At 33.5% G+C, this 19,176-nt stretch overlaps 1 protein-coding gene and 2 long non-coding RNA genes across 3 annotated transcripts in view; 1 reads left to right on the plus strand and 2 right to left on the minus strand.

Annotated features, from left to right (window-relative positions):
- The window catches only part of LOC140439336 (uncharacterized), a 393,647-nt gene that overhangs the window by 273,693 nt on the left and 100,778 nt on the right, over window positions 1-19,176 (plus strand). The window lies entirely within an intron of this gene.
- LOC140439337 (uncharacterized) overlaps window positions 1-19,176 on the minus strand; it is a 432,790-nt gene that overhangs the window by 239,104 nt on the left and 174,510 nt on the right. The window lies entirely within an intron of this gene.
- On the minus strand, window positions 17,236-18,205 carry LOC140438176 (uncharacterized). Its single transcript, XM_072527888.1, has one exon. The coding sequence runs from the start codon at window positions 18,143-18,145 to the stop codon at window positions 17,291-17,293; it is 855 nt and encodes a 284-aa protein (XP_072383989.1). The 5' UTR covers window positions 18,146-18,205; the 3' UTR covers window positions 17,236-17,290.

The raw sequence follows: 19,176 nt of genomic DNA on the forward strand, positions 1-19,176 counted from the left end.
TGACCGTCCTTGATTTTTTGCTCGTAATGGTTTTAAGTGGTACTAGCAGCCATTAATTTCGAAGAGAACGAGGACCTCGGCAAAAAATTTAGTTGTACATTTACCTGGCCCAAAACACAGCTATTTTTTACCGATGAAATTTTAGAGATAATTGTCAACAGCACAAATAGACAAATAGAAATTCAAAAATCAAAATTTACTTCGGAGGAACGATACATACACGAAACACATAAAGCAGAATTTATGGTTTTTTTTTGGGCTTTTATACTTTGCAGGACTTCTAAAAAAGCACATCTTTCCCTCGAAGAAATCCGGTCAGAAAAATTTGGCTTAGCAATATTTTGCAATACACTGACAAAAAACCGGTTTGAATTTCTTTTAAACTGCTTGCGTTTTGAGGACAAAACAACTCGATCAGAAAGAAAAACTGTAGATTAATTCGCACCAATAAGAGAAATATGGAATCTATTTATAGAAAACTGCGAAAGCTTGTATACTCCTTATAAATATGTAACTATAGATGAGCAGCTATTAAACTTTAGGGGTCGCTGCCCATTCAAAATGTACTTACCTAGCAAACCAGACAAATATGGTATTAAAATTATTATGATGTGCGACGCCAAAACTAATTATATGTGTTAATTCCTTATACAGGAAAAGATCCAAACAGAAGGCCTGAAGATGGTTCTATTCCAACGCAATATGTTTTGAAACTATCGAAAACAATAGCAGGAACAAATCGTAACATAACAATGGACAACTGGTTTTCATCGATCGAGTTAGCAAAAAAACTTTTTGAAAATAAACTTACCATGGTAGGAACTCTCCGCAAAAATAAAAGAGAAATACCGGTACAATTTCTAGATGTAAAACGCAGTGAAATCCCCTCATCAGCGTTTGCTTTTTCAAAAGATGTAACTTTGGTATCCCATGTTTCAGAAAAGAAAAAATGCGTTCTACTTATAAGTTCTATGCATTTTGGAGACGAAATAAATGCAGAAACAAAAAAGCCAGAAATTACAATGTTCTACAATTCGACTAAAGGTGGGGTCGATACGTTTGATCAACTCTGTCATTCGAAGACAGTTGCTCGAAAGACGAGAAGGTGGCCTTTAAGGATTCTGTATGGAATGTTAGATTGCCGAATTGTAAAGTCCGTTCTACTTTTCCCAAAAACTTAGCTGATTCTTTGGTGGAAGATTATATGAAGCAAAGAATAGAAAATAACCGACTGCCAAGAAAGTTAAGACAATCTCTGAGAGAATACCTTGGATATCCTGACAAACTACCACCCCAAGAGCCACAAAAGCGTTCATGTCGTTGTGATTTTTGGTCCAAGATCTCGTAACCGTAAAGGACGCCATATTTGTATTCATTGTGGAAAAAATATATGTGCAGAACATCAATTTAGCATTTGTGACATACATAAATCTTAATCTTGATTTAAATATTTTGTATTGGTCAGATTTGTTTATCATGTTATTTTTACTACTAAAAAATGGTTATTTTTATTTTGTTGTTTATTTATTAATCATACTCTTATTTCGGTATTTACTGTAGAAACATTAAACTGCCATATAATAAACTATTTAAAAATGAAATAGTACCAAATACATTTTTTTATTTGTCATATTTAAGTAAGTTTTTATTAGGGTCAAAGGCGACCCCACGTTGTGGTTTATGTTCCAGTTCCCTCACGTGGTTCTAGAATAGCTTAATTCTTCAATACTTTTCCAGTTTAAATCATAATGTTTTTCTAATATCAACTGCTTTTTCTTGTTTTACTTGTAAAGTAAATCTTTGCCTTTTAAAGCATAATTAATAAAATTTATGTATGTACTAATTTTTTGTGTATGTGAATTTTATGGTAGTCGTACTTTAAAAATTAATTGTATTAAAGAAAAAGACAAAATCTTCGTTTCCGTAATTGAAATGGATTTAAATTTAGTCACTCTTTGCCGCTATATTATCATAATATAAGCACAGAATACAAAAATTCGGCGTTGTCAGCCATTCAAACACAAAACACAAATGCTGGATATAACCTCAAACCTCATTATGTTGTTTTCAGTTCCTGTGCCAGACAGGTGGCGGCCATGATTTACCAACTAGATTGTGTAAAAAATGTTTATTCTAAATTATCTAGATTATTCTTATGGAAAAGTTATTTTTGAGTTATAGTTTATAAATATAAATTTTTTAATGTTGTAGGTTACAGTTATTTTAGCAAAGTTATTGAAATTTATTAATGAACACAATAGGGTATGAGATACACTCTCAGACTCACGACAGTGGCCCTAAAATTTAACGAAACAAATATACTGGCAGAGTATTCAAGAGAATAAAACTCAATACAGAAGAAAAAGTATTCTATTTGCGGGCACGTGATTGGAAGTAATAATCATTTTGATAATTCAATATTATTTAAAAAGACAGTACATATAAATAATTGTAGTTAGGCAGCATTTTTAAATCGATACGCAGTTGTATAAATATATAATATTACATCTCCACAACGGGTTAGTGGGCCATAGCTGTTCTATTAAAAGCCATATACTGAAAAGATGTAAGGTAGTATGGTAAAACTGAGATCTATGATCTCGGTTTTTGTCTGTAGTACTGTATATCCATTTTGTGTAAAAGTGGTCGTGTTTCAAACAATCACTAAACAACATTTAAACTGATTCTAGTTTTTAAATAATTCATAAGGAAGTATAATTAGATAAGGCAAGAATGTAAAAGCTTAGGAGACGTTAGTTCGAATTCAACAGGCTTGGTAATTTTCCTTAAAAAACTCATTTGTGTCAGATTGGTACTTGTCCAAAGATGAAGAAGATACTTGCTTTCTAAGAGGTGAAAGAACTCCACCAAGGAACGGAGGTGAAGGAAATAATACAACCGAAAGACATAGAAAAGGATACATGGATTGACTATATAAAGAAGATGTAAACGGAGGAACTAGGAAGAGACGTTAGAACTAGAAACACCAGAAATATACATTAGAAATCGATGGCGTCAGCATTAAACAAGTAATGGAAGTAAACTACCTTGGGATTACACAGATCAGCTATAAAAACCGGAAACTGAAGGGAGGACTAAGAGATTAAGTACAAAAAAAAAAACAAATAAACTGGCAGGATCCCTAAATTCTATAGGGCAAAAATAACATATTAACGCTGAGATGAAATCAAGAATTTATCTTCTATAAATCTTCTTCTTTGAGTACCGTGCCCAAGTTTTAGCCGTGGGTAGCTTCCATGACGATTTTCCGATATTGTTCTCGATCTTGCGCGGCATATAATAATTCATCTGCTGATAAGCCAGTCCATTGACGAAGGTTTCGGAGCCATGAGTATTTCTTCCTACCAATTCCTCTTTTTCCGTCGATCTTTCCGTTGAGTATTATCCTGTATCTGCTTCCTCTCATTATATGCCCCAGATATTCGAGTTTTCACTTTTTTATCATCTTTATTAAGTCACCTTCACCTTGACCTACTTTGTTCAAGACTTCTCTGTTTGAAATTTGTTGAACCCATGATATTCTAAGCATTCTACGACACAACCACATCTCGAAGGCTTCTAATTTGTTCATCATGTTAACCTTCATAATCCAGGTTTCACATCCACACAGTAATACAGGATACACATAACATTTTAGGAACTTAATTCTCAGCTGTAAGTTCAGCTAAGAATTGCTCAGAATAGATCTGTTTCATAAATGCTCCTCTTGCAATTTCTATACGAGTTTTAATTTCTTCATCCGGATTTAGTGTCTCGTTTATCCAATATCCTAGGTATTTAAGATGGTTAACTTTTGTTATCGGTTTATTATTGACAATTAGTTGTATAGCGCCGAGGTCTTGTTTACTAATCACAAGTAACTTTGTCTTTGTTGTATTTATGCTTAGTACGTTATTAGATCATTCTCTAGGGACTCGATCTATAAGGAATTGAAGATATTCGATACTTTCAGCCATGATCGCGGTGTCATCTGCACATCTGATGTTGTTAATAGTTTCTCCCCCGATTCCAACTTCACATTGTCCTTCCAAGGCTTCGTTAAAAATTATTTCTGAGTAAATGGTAAACAATGTTGGGGACAACACACAACGCTGTCTAACACCTCTTTGAATACAAATTTTGTCTGTTTCTTTGCCGTCTACCAGAATAGAAACTTCTTGATTCCAATATAGATGTAAAAGTCTCAGAAAATCCATAATAAGACCCATAATGTCGTATACATCAGAAACAAGACTCGACACAGACAAAACACAAGGAGGAAAATAATGAGAAGAATTATAAGAAATACGCTGAAAAAGCGAAAGGAAAGTGAAGACATCAGAGGACAATGTAACGAATAGGGTATAAGCGAATGGATATTTTTCTCCTCTTGGTTACAGCCATATGACAGATTTGGCTGCTTAACAATATTCTTCCATTATGCCCTGTCGGCTAATTTTCTTCTCTACTGCCTGATGTTCATACCTTTAAAGTCTTCATTTACATCCAATCATGTTTTACGGAACCTTTCTCTTGTTCTTTCCTTTGGGTTTTTCATCTCTGGATGACTTGATTATCCGGCATTCTTTCTAAATGGCCATGCCAAAATTTACCAATGTCTGCGCTCTGCTTAATTCGGGAGTCTATAATTTGTTGAATATATTACTCAGCAGTATTCTTACATAATTCTTTTGTGTTCATATTTATCGAAATTAAAGATTTACATACAAAAGTAAGTAAAATAAAAATGATCTAATGCTCAGATTTTACTAATAATAATAATGATGAAAAAATGTTTTTTTTTATTAATTTTTTTTTATAACCAATTATAATCATATAGGTTTAAGAAAGAACTAACGCCGGCTACATTATTGTCGTTCTTTTCCTAACTTCTTTATATCCCAGTAAGTATAATACTCATTTAGCTATTGTTTTGGGTATTAAACGCAAACACATCCTCCGGGGGCAAATTCATATCTCCAGAGTTCGATACTCCTGGCTGCGTGTGAAAGTGCAATGTGACGTTTGACGTACGTACGACGCCGATCCACAAAAAGCTCGACTCTAAACTGTAAGTCCATAAGGACCGTTTTGGCATCGAGCACGACAGCGTGAACGAGGCTTTGTTGAGCTGTCAGGCCCCGTCACTTCTCGAAAGGATCAAAGCGTGCTTTGCATCTCAATGTTGCGTTCGGGCAAACAATATGACTGTGAATTTATTTCGAGGGGATTTAGAATTATACGTAAACTTTGGGCGATTTTTTCACCGCCGCCGCCGCTCTCTTGATTGAGTTTCTACAAAAGACGTGCCGGGCGGACCCTAATTGGACTTTACTGGATTTCGTGAGAATAATGCAAAATCTGCCGGATATTATTTTTGTTTGGACTGAACTCAATCTACTGACAGTTATTAAGAGGCGTTTTAAGGGCCGTTGTTATGTATGACGCAGACATTAGAATGTTTCCGGTTACTCGAATTTCAGTTCAACTTTTGATTTTTTTGAGAACAGTTTCGGGACTTTTTCGGATCAAAACCATCCTTTATCTTTAGAACCAATTTTAGATTATTTATTTAGTCAACTATTTGTCAACAAAGGTAAATATAAATGCATTTGATCATATTGAACTGAAGGATACACCTTAGATATTTCCTACAATAGACAATTACCGCAGAAGTTTATAAAAACTATAGAACATTTGCAAACAACAAAGCGTATCCAAGAAAAGACTTTTTTAACCAAAACCGGTTGTGAATGGGATCTACCTCTATAACAAAATGCAGAAAAGCATAACTAGTGACAATAAAAGTTAAGAATCTTACAAGGCTGCTAAGTCACATATAAAATAATTGATACAACAATGTATTAAACATTAGAGAACATTGACATTAGTCAATTTGGTTTTAGAAGTAGATTGGGGACAAGAGAAGCCGTATTTTCATTGAATGTATCTATAAATACAAAGATGTGTGGATATTAGTTAACCCCACCAAATGAATTTTATTGTCGTTTCTTATAAAACGGTACGTCGTACAATACGTCTATATGATACTCGAACCATACTATATTATCTATCTATGGCCGAACCGGCATAATTTTAATACTGCGATATGATAAGTACTGTGGTACTGATGGAATACGCCCAGAGAAAACGTATCTTTGTTAAACACAATATATTGTCAAATCAACAATCAACAGTTATAAATATTGGTAGGTAATAAAGAATACCATTCGGATTATTTAATTGTTTTAATTAGGGTCAAAGCTATATTATTTCATTAGTATTTTAGGTAATTTTGTTGGACCTGATGATGAAAGCTAACCTCACTTTTAATGTAGTATTACTTTTAAAGTACAATGAAGTATTAGTGTTTGATGAACCATGCTTTTAAATAATATATACTACACAATAAGCCTATATTATTCGTCGTCTTTTACTTGCAGTAAATTTTTACTTAAAATATTATTCTGCAAAACGTTCTTCTTCTTCTTCTTTTTTATTTATATGGCTTTCATGCAGTGGTGATACGCCAGCTCAATTTGGCGGTGACCACGATGAAGTCTGGCTATAAAACAACTCGAGGCCACTTAAATGTGGTAAATAATTTTCTAAAAACAGGTTATGTTAGTAAAGACAACAAAAAGTATTGAGCATTGTCAATTATAAATTTAATTTATTAATTGAAAGGAATTTTATCAAGATGCTGACTGATTCTTCACTAAATTTAATTAAAATGGAATAAATAGTAATTGATGAATTATAATTCATATAAATAAATTTTGTGTATAGTGCAAATTCTGGAATAATCCTTATGGGACATTTAAAGAATATATGATCTACGTTAAATGTATACGATGATTTCATACTGTTTTGACCATAGACAAACATTACTGTTTTGACATAAAGCAATTAAGTTTTATTTCGGACTATTATTTTTTCAAAACACTAAGTATGGCTGGTTCCTAAAAAAACTGATACGACTGTTAAAGCGTATTTTGTAGAAAATTGAGCAGTGTATTTTGAAGGATAAATACTTAATTATTTATTCTTAATTATAATCTTAATTATTTACATACTGTCACTGTCACTGCCAAATCTTAAAATTTGTCAAATAACTTATTCTGTTCAACCTCAAAAAATGGCTCCACATGCTAGCAAAGAAGTAAAAGCCAGAATTGTAATGAAATTAGAAAATGGTTGGTCACTATCTGCCGTAGCGAATAGAAGAGAACAAGAAACTATCGAAAGAAAGCCAGGTTCTGAAAGACCAAAAATATCTACCGCTCATGAAGATCGTACACTTTTGGGTAGATTAGAAGAGAATCCTTTCGAAGATGCGAAAAGTGCAAGAAATATGTCACAGTTTCCGAGAAGATAGACAACAACTTGGCGCAGAATTAGAGCATCGCGTCTTAGGAACCGAACTGTAGCAAAAAAACAAGCTCTTACACCATAACAGAAGCAACCAAGACTTATATTTGCTTTAAATCATCAGCTACAAAATCAAGATTTTTGGGACCTGGTAATATTTACAGATGAGAACATTTTGAATCTTCTAAAAAAGGGCAAAATTGGGGTGTATAGATCAGATAATAATAGATTTAATCCTCTATATGTTGATAGATATCGAGCAGTTGGTCATTTTAGCGCCAATGTATGGGGATAGATTTCATATAGAGGAATGGGAATGGTATGGCGTATTGATGGCAGTATTGATTTTCTTCTTCTTCTTCAAGTGCCCTGTCCGTTGCGAATGTTGGCTATCAACATGGAAATTCTGATCTTGTTTGCGGCGCTTCTGAATAGTTCGACCGATGTGAGCCCGAACCACTTCCGCAGATTTTGGAGCCACGAGTGTCTTCTTCTGCCTGGCCCTCGCTTACTGTCTACTTTGCCCTGGACAATCAATTGTAGTAGACGGTACTTATCGTGTCTCAATATGTGGCCTAGATATTCAAGCTTTCTTTGTTTGATTGTGCTCACGATTTCTTTCTCCTTTCCGATTTTTTGGAGTACCTCTATGTTCGTGACATGTTCGGTCCAGGATATACGAAGAATGAAATCCTTGCTTATGAGGAGCTTTTTCATATTGTTAAATGCTGCTCTAACTCGTTCTATTCTCGCCTTAATTTCTGTGGCCTGTTCCCATTATACATTTACGTTGATGCCAAGGTACGCATAAGATTCTACATGATCAATTAGTATGTTACTTATCCGTAATTGTCGAGCAGGTTGTTGCTTTTTGCTCATCAGCATCCACTTTGTCTTCTTGAAATTGAGGCTCAGTCACTAACTGAATAAGCTCTTTCCATTGCCTGTTGTAATTCGTCTATGGTACTGACAAGGATCACCGTGTCGTCGGCATATCTTATTATGTTCGTTAACTCGCAGTTTATTTTTGTGCCCTTATTTGCATTTTCCATACATTTGTTAAATATTTCCTCGGAGTAAATATTGAATAGGAGTGGGGATAAGATACACCCCTGACGGACACCCCTTTTGATCTGCACCTTTCCAGTGAGTTCGTTGCCAATTTTTGCTCTTGCTGTTTGACCCCAGTATAGGTTTGCCACAATTCGAATGTCCTTGTCGTCAATACCTGTCTCTCGCAGAATATCCATCAATTGTTCATGATTGACATTGTTAAATGCTTTTCTAAAATTGACAAAGCACAAATACACTTACTTATCAACGTCTCTACACCGCTGTATAAGCACCTGGAAAGCGAAAACTGCTTCTCTAGTTCCAAGTGCTTTCCAAAAACCAAACTGCGATCTATCTACAGTATTGATGGCAGGTAATAAACCAGTGGCTTTAAAATAACAACATCGAAACCTTACCATAGCCCAGCTACGGTCCAGATTTAAACTTAATCGAGAATGTGTGGGGGGTTATTATAAAACGGTTGTATCGGTGTAATTTTATACCTCAAAATGCTGAAGAACTGTGGCACGGTATACAACAGGTTTGTTATCAATGCTGATGAGGATATTACAAAATATTAATTTTATTTTTACATACCTAAATTAAGTATAGTTTTGGTCTTCAAGACACTCACTTTCTTTCGAGAGTTCCTTGTTCCCTCCATTTTTTATTAATAGAAAAACTGTGGTTCTAATTATGTTAAAATGTTTGGCTTCAGTGCTGCTGATAGTGCCCAGTTACCTTTTAATTTACCTTGTCCTTTTCAAGGACAAGGTGACATACCAAAATATACATGGGCTAAAGATGCGTTCGTTAGCTTAAGCGTAAATTATATACTCCAGTCGTCAGAGACGAAAATGCCACTGAAGCTCTAAAAATCATACGAACAAAAGCAAAAAATACAAACCAACATACCTCATAAAGTAGTGCCGTTGGAGAAGGCAGAAAACTATAAATATTTGAGGACATACGCCACTGGTAAATAAATTTCAAGTGCGGAGAGCCCTTGTACTTGGATAGAAGAGGGTGACTACATATTCTCCACTCTGTCGAGTGCACTCGGTCACGCAATTGAGTTACACATATTAAACATAAAAAATATAAACCACGACTTTAAATTACTTGGGCAAGTACGCATTTTAAATTCATCCCCCAAATTTTATCTAATTTTAACAAACTTTCAGCTAGAAGTAGTACATCCTTGTGTTTGCCAAAATATATTTAAAGATTTGACGGTAAATGTAAAACAATGTGAAACAATGTCAAAACAATACAGTGTGAAAAATAAATCTAAAGCTTTTTCGAATATGGATACTTTCCTGAATGTATGAAAAACAGTACCTAATGTTTCTCTTAGTGAGCTCGTACCGAAGGCAATATCCAAGACGTAACATGAAACACGCAATATCCAATAAATTTCGGTTAATATGTATCTCTTGAGCGCATTTAAAACTAAAGTCAAACCATGTATGAAGACCGGTTTGCCGTTTAATTCTGATAACTTTATTATTAGTGAATCAAGTAAGCGAAGATCATGGTACAAGAATACACAAGGTATGACACATAATGTTCCAAAATCGGTTCGCTTTCGCGCATGACGTAGTCAAGAACGCTTATTCCCGCAACATTTGAATGTAGTTGTATAGGAAAAACTTTTAATTTTAAGTTTTTTTATATAATTTTGCTAATTTAATTATAGTAATTATAAAGAGATGATAAAATTATGTTATTATAATATTTAATCATAAATAAAATTTTGAAGTTAATTTAAGTTTATTCAAAATCAAAATAAATAATGATAAAGTCAACTTTATTTATATCGAATGAGCTAGCTGGCCATCGAATATGAGTGTAGTGAGGTCACACAATATTGCACAACATTTTAAATGACATCTTTTGTAATATTCACCCATAAAATTATCTTGGTATTGTTTATAATAATGATAACATTGTATATTTTAATAATGATAATATGATTTAACAAAGAAAAATATGTTATTTTAAAAGATGCTAAATTGATTTCCTCCGAAACAGTTCTTATTGCAAATTGCATAGGAGGCTGAGGCTAGTTTCTTACTTAACAAATCGATATGAAAGAACCATTTAAGGTTTCATGACTAATAATTAAATTTACGTCGTTGACCTAGAAGTAGTAAGAAGCTGCTCAACATACTTTTTGAACTCTCTGTGTTCGGCTCTTTGTACGCGTTTCTTTTGGTTGGTTAAAAGGGTAGCCTTAGACCCTTTTTAGACCCTTTTTAGAAACGTAATTTAAAAGTTCCTGTTGTAGATTTCTTTGGTAATCTTCAGTTTTAAAATGTTTAGAATAAATTCTTGCAGTATTACAATTAAAATTATCCTATCTACAACAAGATATAATCCACAGTTTTCTGGTCACACTATCTTTAGGAAATGTATGAAACCTAAAGATTTTATCTTCATTGTCACTATTGCAACAAGCAATTGCACAGCGCACTTTGAAAAAGGTACAAATCCAGATATACAATGGCAAATAAAAACTTTCAGTTTTACAAAAAAAATACTATACAGTATAAATAAACAGTAACTAAACACCACGAGTACACACAAGTCTCAGACACAGTCGCGCCTTACTGGCAATTTTTTACGCGCTCGTCTGGAATACGGCCGCCGGTTAAATTTTACCCATCACATTTTTTAAGCCCTTGCGAAGTGGATATTTGTATAAAGACACATATGTAAGCATATATCTAAATTAACTTTGATCAGATAAAAGGCATATATCGAGCACAGTTTAATTAAATCTTGCCCAAGTACTTTCGATCCCTAGATCATCTTCAGGGGCATCTGAAATAAGCCAAGAAACGTTTTTTTATAACCAAAGAAATTGAATAACTTCGATAAAAACTCGAAGTTTTATGGTTGAAAAAAGGTTTTTTATATGATTAACGTTTATAGACTTACTTCGTCAATTGTGGCCTATCCGGCAAGAACAAGATGTCATAAACATAAAATTGTACATTACACTACACTACAAATAGACAAACAAACACTTTAAAATAATTTAAGGGAGGCTACATTGCTTGAAGAAGTCGGAGACAGAATGGCTCCTGATCTAACGGAAATGTTGGGGTGACATGTGACAAATGACAACTTGGATGAGCAGTCACAATCATAGATATGTGATCTGCACCTTTTACAATTCTATGAAACTAAGTATTGACCAAAAGTCCAACTGACACTACTATAGGAGATCACTGATGAAAAATAAAAATTATATAGAATATTTTTAAGTAAATTGAATAATCCAGATCTCACACTCAAACATGTCTGTAATAATTAAGGTGTTAGTTTGAGAGCAACTGAAATAGACGAAAAGTAAGAATGCAAGAAGCGGACTAAACAATATGTTAAACAGTGGGTGGTTGACTACAATAAAATGGTCTACCAAGCACTATCTGTAATATAGAAAGGAAGAGATCTGACTATGTAATTAAAATACTAATGATTGAAAATCAAAATGGAAAGCAAAATATATAAATGGGGTGTAATCCAAGTAGTTCAGTTGAACCCACAGTCAATGGTATAACTATAAAATTACTATGGATGTGCTCAGTGCAGGAAGTCTAAACAGTCGAGCTGGGTCCCCTACGAGGTGAAGCTGTAATAAAGTTTTTAAAAATAGGTTTAAATTTAGTACAATTTAAATTAATTTGAGTATTAAGACAGTGAGAGTTTTCATTCGTTTCCCTTGTAATTTCCAAATCTTCCAATAAATCCAACTCCATATAGTTTTTCTTTCTACTAATGTCATGTAAGATAGATGAACCAGTGTTGATGTTAAAATTGTGTTTACTGGATAATAAGTGTTGACCAAAACTTGAAGAGTTTGGTCTTTTCAAATGTTCTGAAACTCTTGGTCAACACTTATTATCCAGTAAACACAATTTTAACATCAACACTGGTTCATCTATCTTACATGACATTAGTAGAAAGAAAAACTATATGGAGTTGGATTTATTGGAAGATTTGGAAATTACAAGGGAAACGAATGAAAACTCTCACTGTCTTAATACTCAAATTAATTTAAATTGTACTAAATTTAAACCTATTTTTAAAAACTTTATTACAGCTTCACCTCGTAGGGGACCCAGCTCGACTGTTTAGACTTCCTGCACTGAGCACATCCATAGTAATTTTATAGTTATACCATTGACTGTGGGTTCAACTGAACTACTTGGATTACACCCCATTTATATATTTTGCTTTCCATTTTGATTTTCAATCATTAGTATTTTAATTACATAGTCAGATCTCTTCCTTTCTATATTACAGATAGTGCTTGGTAGACCATTTTATTGTAGTCAACCACCCACTGTTTAACATATTGTTTAGTCCGCTTCTTGCATTCTTACTTTTCGTCTATTTCAGTTGCTCTCAAACTAACACCTTAATTATTACAGACATGTTTGAGTGTGAGATCTGGATTATTCAATTTACTTAAAAATATTCTATATAATTTTTATTTTTCATCAGTGATCTCCTATAGTAGTGTCAGTTGGACTTTTGGTCAATACTTAGTTTCATAGAATTGTAAAAGGTGCAGATCACATATCTATGATTGTGACTGCTCATCCAAGTTGTCATTTGTCACATGTCACCCCAACATTTCCGTTAGATCAGGAGCCATTCTGTCTCCGACTTCTTCAAGCAATGTAGCCTCCCTTAAATTATTTTAAAGTGTTTGTTTGTCTATTTGTAGTGTAGTGTAATGTACAATTTTATGTTTATGACATCTTGTTCTTGCCGGATAGGCCACAATTGACGAAGTAAGTCTATAAACGTTAATCATATAAAAAACCTTTTTTCAACCATAAAACTTCGAGTTTTTATCGAAGTTATTCAATTTCTTTGGTTATAAAAAAACGTTTCTTGGCTTATTTCAGATGCCCCTGAAGATGATCTAGGGATCGAAAGTACTTGGGCAAGATTTAATTAAACTGTGCTCGATATATGCCTTTTATCTGATCAAAGTTCATTTATTCGAGCATTCAACCTTATATTTATTTATATCTAAATTATTTTTCTATTATAAAATAGATGACTCAGTCAGTATTGAGTAACTTTAAAATATATTTATTATCTCATAACTTGCAATTTGCAATAGTCACCATAGATAACTGATATTATTGTTGAACTTTTGTTTTTATACAAACCTTCTGTCTTGCCGGTGTAAAGTCGTCTGAAGTCGATATTTATTGTGTTTTGCATTTGAACTAATTTGTGTCTTATTTTCATATTATTATATTGTTTGATAAGTAAATTTTGCATATAATAATCGGTAGGTTTTAGTAATGTGTATATTCTTTATTTTACTAAATTTCATTATAACTCATCTAAAATACCATATTGAATTGTAAAACAGATTTTTTTTATTGTAATCTATTTTGTTTTTATTTCAGTAAAATTGCTTGGAAGTGAGTGACAGTGAATCAGAATAAGCAAATCTACTACTATTTACCTATTCACAGTATTTCCTCTGCAGAAAATTTTTAAATTTCAACGGATTTGCATACAAAAAGAGTGCTTATATTATTAGTACATATATGTATGAAAACAAAAATAAATATTTCGCCTGAATACCTAGGAAAAGTAAAGGTTTTACGCTACTGAAAATATATTTTTTATTCAATTATAACCAAAACAAAACATAAAAAAAATTAGATAATTTTTTGACCATAATTTCAAAATTAATGTGTACGTTAAGCTGTAATAATGGGTTCGAGGTGGTTCGAGCGGTCTTGACTACGTCACACTCCTGGGCCAGCTGTCAAATGTCATGCGCAATATCATACCTTGTGTATTCATTGTACCATGAGCTCAGATCTCTATTACAACATCTAGATGTATGACATTTTACTTCTCTATTGTGTCAATCAGCGCTGCTCAATAAGTTTTCGGAGTAGTACGGAATATAATATTATCTTACTTATACAGTGAATTTATTAACAAACACGTTTTAATGATTTTTGTTTAATTTCTTGTGATGTATAATATAGGTTTTCTAATGTAGGTTGTCTATGACTTAGGTATTTCCCGCATTTATTATAGATACGCCCATTACCTTTAGAAAAATTTTCAATAGATGGCTGATGGTTCTATAATCAGCACAAGTTTTTGCTGTTGTCTTCTTAGCTAGATCTATAACAATGAATTGGACCAACCATTAGGTAAGTGTCGCTGGTATAAATAGTATTGAAAAACAAAGTTATAGCCTCTAAAACATTGTTGTCATTTACAAGCTTCTATATTTTATTTGGAATTGTATCAGGATCTGTCGCTTTGCCATTTTTTTATTATTGTATGGCTTGTATTACCTGAGAGTGTATTATTAGGGGTCCGCCGTAGTTGTATCCGTCCGTCGTATTATCCGGAGGTGAATTAATTCTATCGTCTTCGAATACTAGGTGCGTAATGCAATTTTCCCATTCTTTAAGTTTTTCCTTTACTTCAAATATTATTTTACCATGTTCATTATATAGCAGTGCAGTTTGTCTCTTATCTAAGTTACGAGTTGCTTCTTTAACTTTATTATACATGTCGTATCTATTTTCGACTTCTGTCATTTCATGATATTGTTTAGCTAGATGTTGACTGTTTCCTTCCATCCCCATTCCCAGTTCCGGTTGTTCCATCAAATCCACTATGTTTTCTATTATTCAAGCCTTCTTTTTTAGCTTTGAGCTGCCTTTTAAATTATTTTCACAGATTTTCTTTACTGTTATAATTATATTAGTGCCCTTATCGATATTCTTACATTTTTCTAATCTAAATTTTCGCTCAGTTATCTTTGAACCGTTTTCTTAACTTTCGCCTCTTAGAGTTGGGTTAAAACAATATTTTTTCGAGACTACTTTTTGATCAGCTTGTGTCTCTACAATGAATCAGACCTACAACTACTATCGGATTGTGATCAGATCCAATGTCAGCACCTGGATAAGTTTTAGCTGATTTGATGCAGTCTCTAAATCGATTTTTTAATAGAATGAAGTCGATTTGGTTCCTAATAACTATATTATTTGATTCTGCATTTGACTTCCAGGTGTTGAGTCTTCTGGGTGGTAATTTTTAGTAAATATTCGATATAATGAAATCTTGTTCTTAGTAGAACTGTGCAAGTAAATCTTCACATCATTTCTGTTTCACAGGCCTCACAATATTCAAACAGCGTCCTTTGCCGACTTTCAATCGGTGTTAAAATCTATGAGGACTATGGTATTTTCTGTTGCTTTAACAAGATTATTATTGGCTTTAAAGCCTACATTCAAAGAAAGTGCTATTTGCGCTTAAAAGGAAAATTCTTTAATTATAGTTTGGTCAATGCACATGTCCCAACTGGTTACAAACCAAAGGAAATAAAAGAACAGTTCTTTGAAAACCTAGAGGAAGCCTACAGGAAATGTCCCAGAAAAGACATTAAGATTGTATTAGGTGACATGAATGCAATAATAGGATGAGGAGCGAGTTTTCCTGCCCACGATAGGAAAGCATAGTCTACACAATCTCAGTCTATAGAACATACAGAAGGTAACTTGGACCTCTCCTGAAGAAGAACAAAGAATCAGATTGATCACATCTTAATAGATTCAAGGCATGAAACAGACGTAATAAACTGCAGAAGTAATAGAGGCGTAAATATAGATCTCAATCATTGCCTAGTGATCTCAATATTGAGGGCTAGAATTTCAAACATCAGTAAAGAAAATAAAGTGCAGAACGGTACTCGGAAAACATCACCAACAGGCTAAGGAATCAAAATGTAAATGAAGAAGGCCAGACAGATATGTACTCCTACTAGACCAGAATAAAGAAAGACATTGAAGCAGCAGCAAAAGATGAAAAATGAACAGAAATTTGTGCCTGTAAAAATCATTAAGATGAATGCAAGAATGCAACAAAAGAAAAAAAATTGGCCATGATACCATAATGGCATTACAGCAGCTTATAAAAGAAATATGAACACAGAAATCCCTCCCCAATGATTATAATATTGGAATACTTTGCACCATGAAGGAGATATCTTTGAATGCACTAACCACAGAGAAATTACGCTTCTAAATGCAGCATATAAAATATTTTCCACAGCACTATGTCACCGTATGGCACCATATGAAGAACGGATAGTAGGAAAATATCAGGCTGGTTTTAGAGTTGGTAAATTGACAATTCATTACATTGCAACCCTGAAACAAATTTTGGAAAAAACACTGGAAAATGGCATACATACTAATCACATATTTATAGCAGCCTACAAAGCAGCCTACGACTCTATGAAGAGTGAAGAGAAATGTTCAAAGCAATGAAAGAGCTAGGAATACCAAATTAGTTAGTAAGTTTAACAAAACTAACTCTTGAAAAAGTTGAATGTAGAGTACATATTCAGAGGGAGCTGTCTGAACCTTTTAAAACAAATAACGGGCTGCGATAGGGAGACTCTCTCTCCTGTATACTGTTCAATCTGGATCTGGAAAAAGTAATACGTACGTTACGAATCACAACCATTGGTTTAATACGAATACGAAGTATACGAAAATGGAATAGAATGGAATTTTGGAATACCAACAGGCCTTTAAGACAGTTAGTTCTCCTTTGTTTTCTGCATCCTTTGACTAATTTATAGTTCCTCCGCCTTCGGAACCAATTTCTCAATTCGAGGACAAAAGAGTGCCATAACACTTACTAATTTATCCGGCAGAAGCCTTTGGTCAGTAAGTGGGCGATTGCTTATACCGATGTTGATTTTGTTAATCATAAAATTTTGAATCGAATTATAAGTTTAAATATATATTATATTTATTTTGGATATATTATATACACACACACATTATTAGAAGCATTTGATGTAGAATTCCAAATAGTTCTCAATATCTAATTTCTTCTTAATCTTGTTTCGCGGTAATAAAGTTAACGCAGCTGTGGTTTTTTCATGTTGATGCATAAACGAACAATTTCTAATTTTTGTTAATTGCTTTAGTTCATCCAGAGAGTAAAATTCTTTTGTAGCCAGCTCTATCATAAAACAAGATTGACACAAGAACTTAGTATAATTTTGGTGCCAGTATTCGCCACCACAAATTTTATTACACAAATGGCAAGTATCTTTTGGCTCCACGACACAAATGGTCTTTACGCAAGAACTTCTTGTAGGACTTCCAAAATTATACTGAAAGTTCGACCTGTTACACAAAGAAATGTTTTGAAGGTTATAATCGGCAGGCCCTGGTATATCAGGAATTTTTATCTCCCGTATTTTAGCACCTATTAGAAATGGTTTAGCTGACTTCTTAGTGACATATCTACGCGAAACAGGTTGATGAGCCATTGGTGAAGGTGTCTGCTGGCTCTGTGTGGGAAACATAATTCTTTTTTCTTTGCTTGCTAAAGCGGAAGTTCCTTTAATACTTCTCTTCTTAGTGAGAATTTTGTGAAAGGCTGTTCCAATTTTTTCTGTATTGTAACATCCTGGTCCTGTGCGAGAATTATTTTCAGGCATTAATCTCTTCTGCTGGGGGGATAAGCCTTTGCCGATGAAGCCAGTTTCTCTACTTGAAGTTGTACCAAAGCAAATGCGCTCATAAGTCTTAAGTTTTATGATATAAGTAAAACGGGAATTGTCGCATTCTTCTTCAGACACTTTGCGTGGTGGGGCGAAATATATTAAAGCCAAAAAGGTAGCAAGCATTATTAGTTTTATGTGAAATAACAAAAATAATGTGACATTTAATATAAGAGTATGCGCATTAAAAATAGGGTTAAACTATTCTTCTTTTTTTAATGGGCTTCTCTTTTTCTTTCTTCAGATCATTTTGTGATTTTCTCATTGCTTTTAGATATTATGAACTTATCATTTTCACGTGCCAAGGGCAAAGATGTGGAATGCTTTAATTAGTTCATAAACAGCTAATATCAGAATCATGAAATTTGTTGTACATAGGTTGTGCAATAGGTTGACTGAAGTCAACTGACTTGTGAAATTCCAAAGTTTTCTCTCATTAATTTTGTTGAATTGCCCTGTATAATGATTAAATATATTTATCAAAATTAAATTGCTTTTATCTATTCGTTTTTTAACAGTTTGGCATTTTTTTTTTTGGCTGAAGAGAAATGTTTTGTTAACGTGCTCTCGACAAATCGAATATGTACTATGTACTTGAAAAATAATGCTTGTTACATTGATTTTATTTCTTTTTGGTGTATTTTTGGCTGCTCTTTCGAGGAAAAAGTGCTTTTAATAACAAAGGATTATTTTAGAATGAGGCCAGATCAAGTGGCGTAATAATTACTAATTATTACTTTATTAAGCTTGTTTCTTTGCATAATCATGGGCATTGGATTCCTGTCTATAGAAAAAATGCTGTTTCGCAAAGTACAATACCCGATGCTTTACAAAAATTTCGAGAAACTGGTTCTTATTCAAAAAGATCTGGAGAGCAAGGTCAACAAACGCCGAGGAAGATAGGTTACCTAGACCTCAAGTGCTTCGAGTGCGAACAGTTACTGTACTGCTACAGCTTTGACTAGGAGAGTGGCAGACGTTCATGGTACCATAGTTTCAACCTGATACCCAGGTTATGGGAACAAAATTTATCATATACCTGCTTCAGGTACTTTATTAGACGCAGATCATAGAAAACAATGCTCAAAATTCTTAAGCCCATGCAGATTTGGATATAGAAGATTAGAGAAACTTGCTGTTTACAGATAAGTCTCGTT

This window comes from Diabrotica undecimpunctata, chromosome 4, assembly GCF_040954645.1.
Source record: "Diabrotica undecimpunctata isolate CICGRU chromosome 4, icDiaUnde3, whole genome shotgun sequence".
In the NCBI taxonomy this organism is placed as follows: domain Eukaryota; kingdom Metazoa; phylum Arthropoda; class Insecta; order Coleoptera; family Chrysomelidae; genus Diabrotica; species Diabrotica undecimpunctata.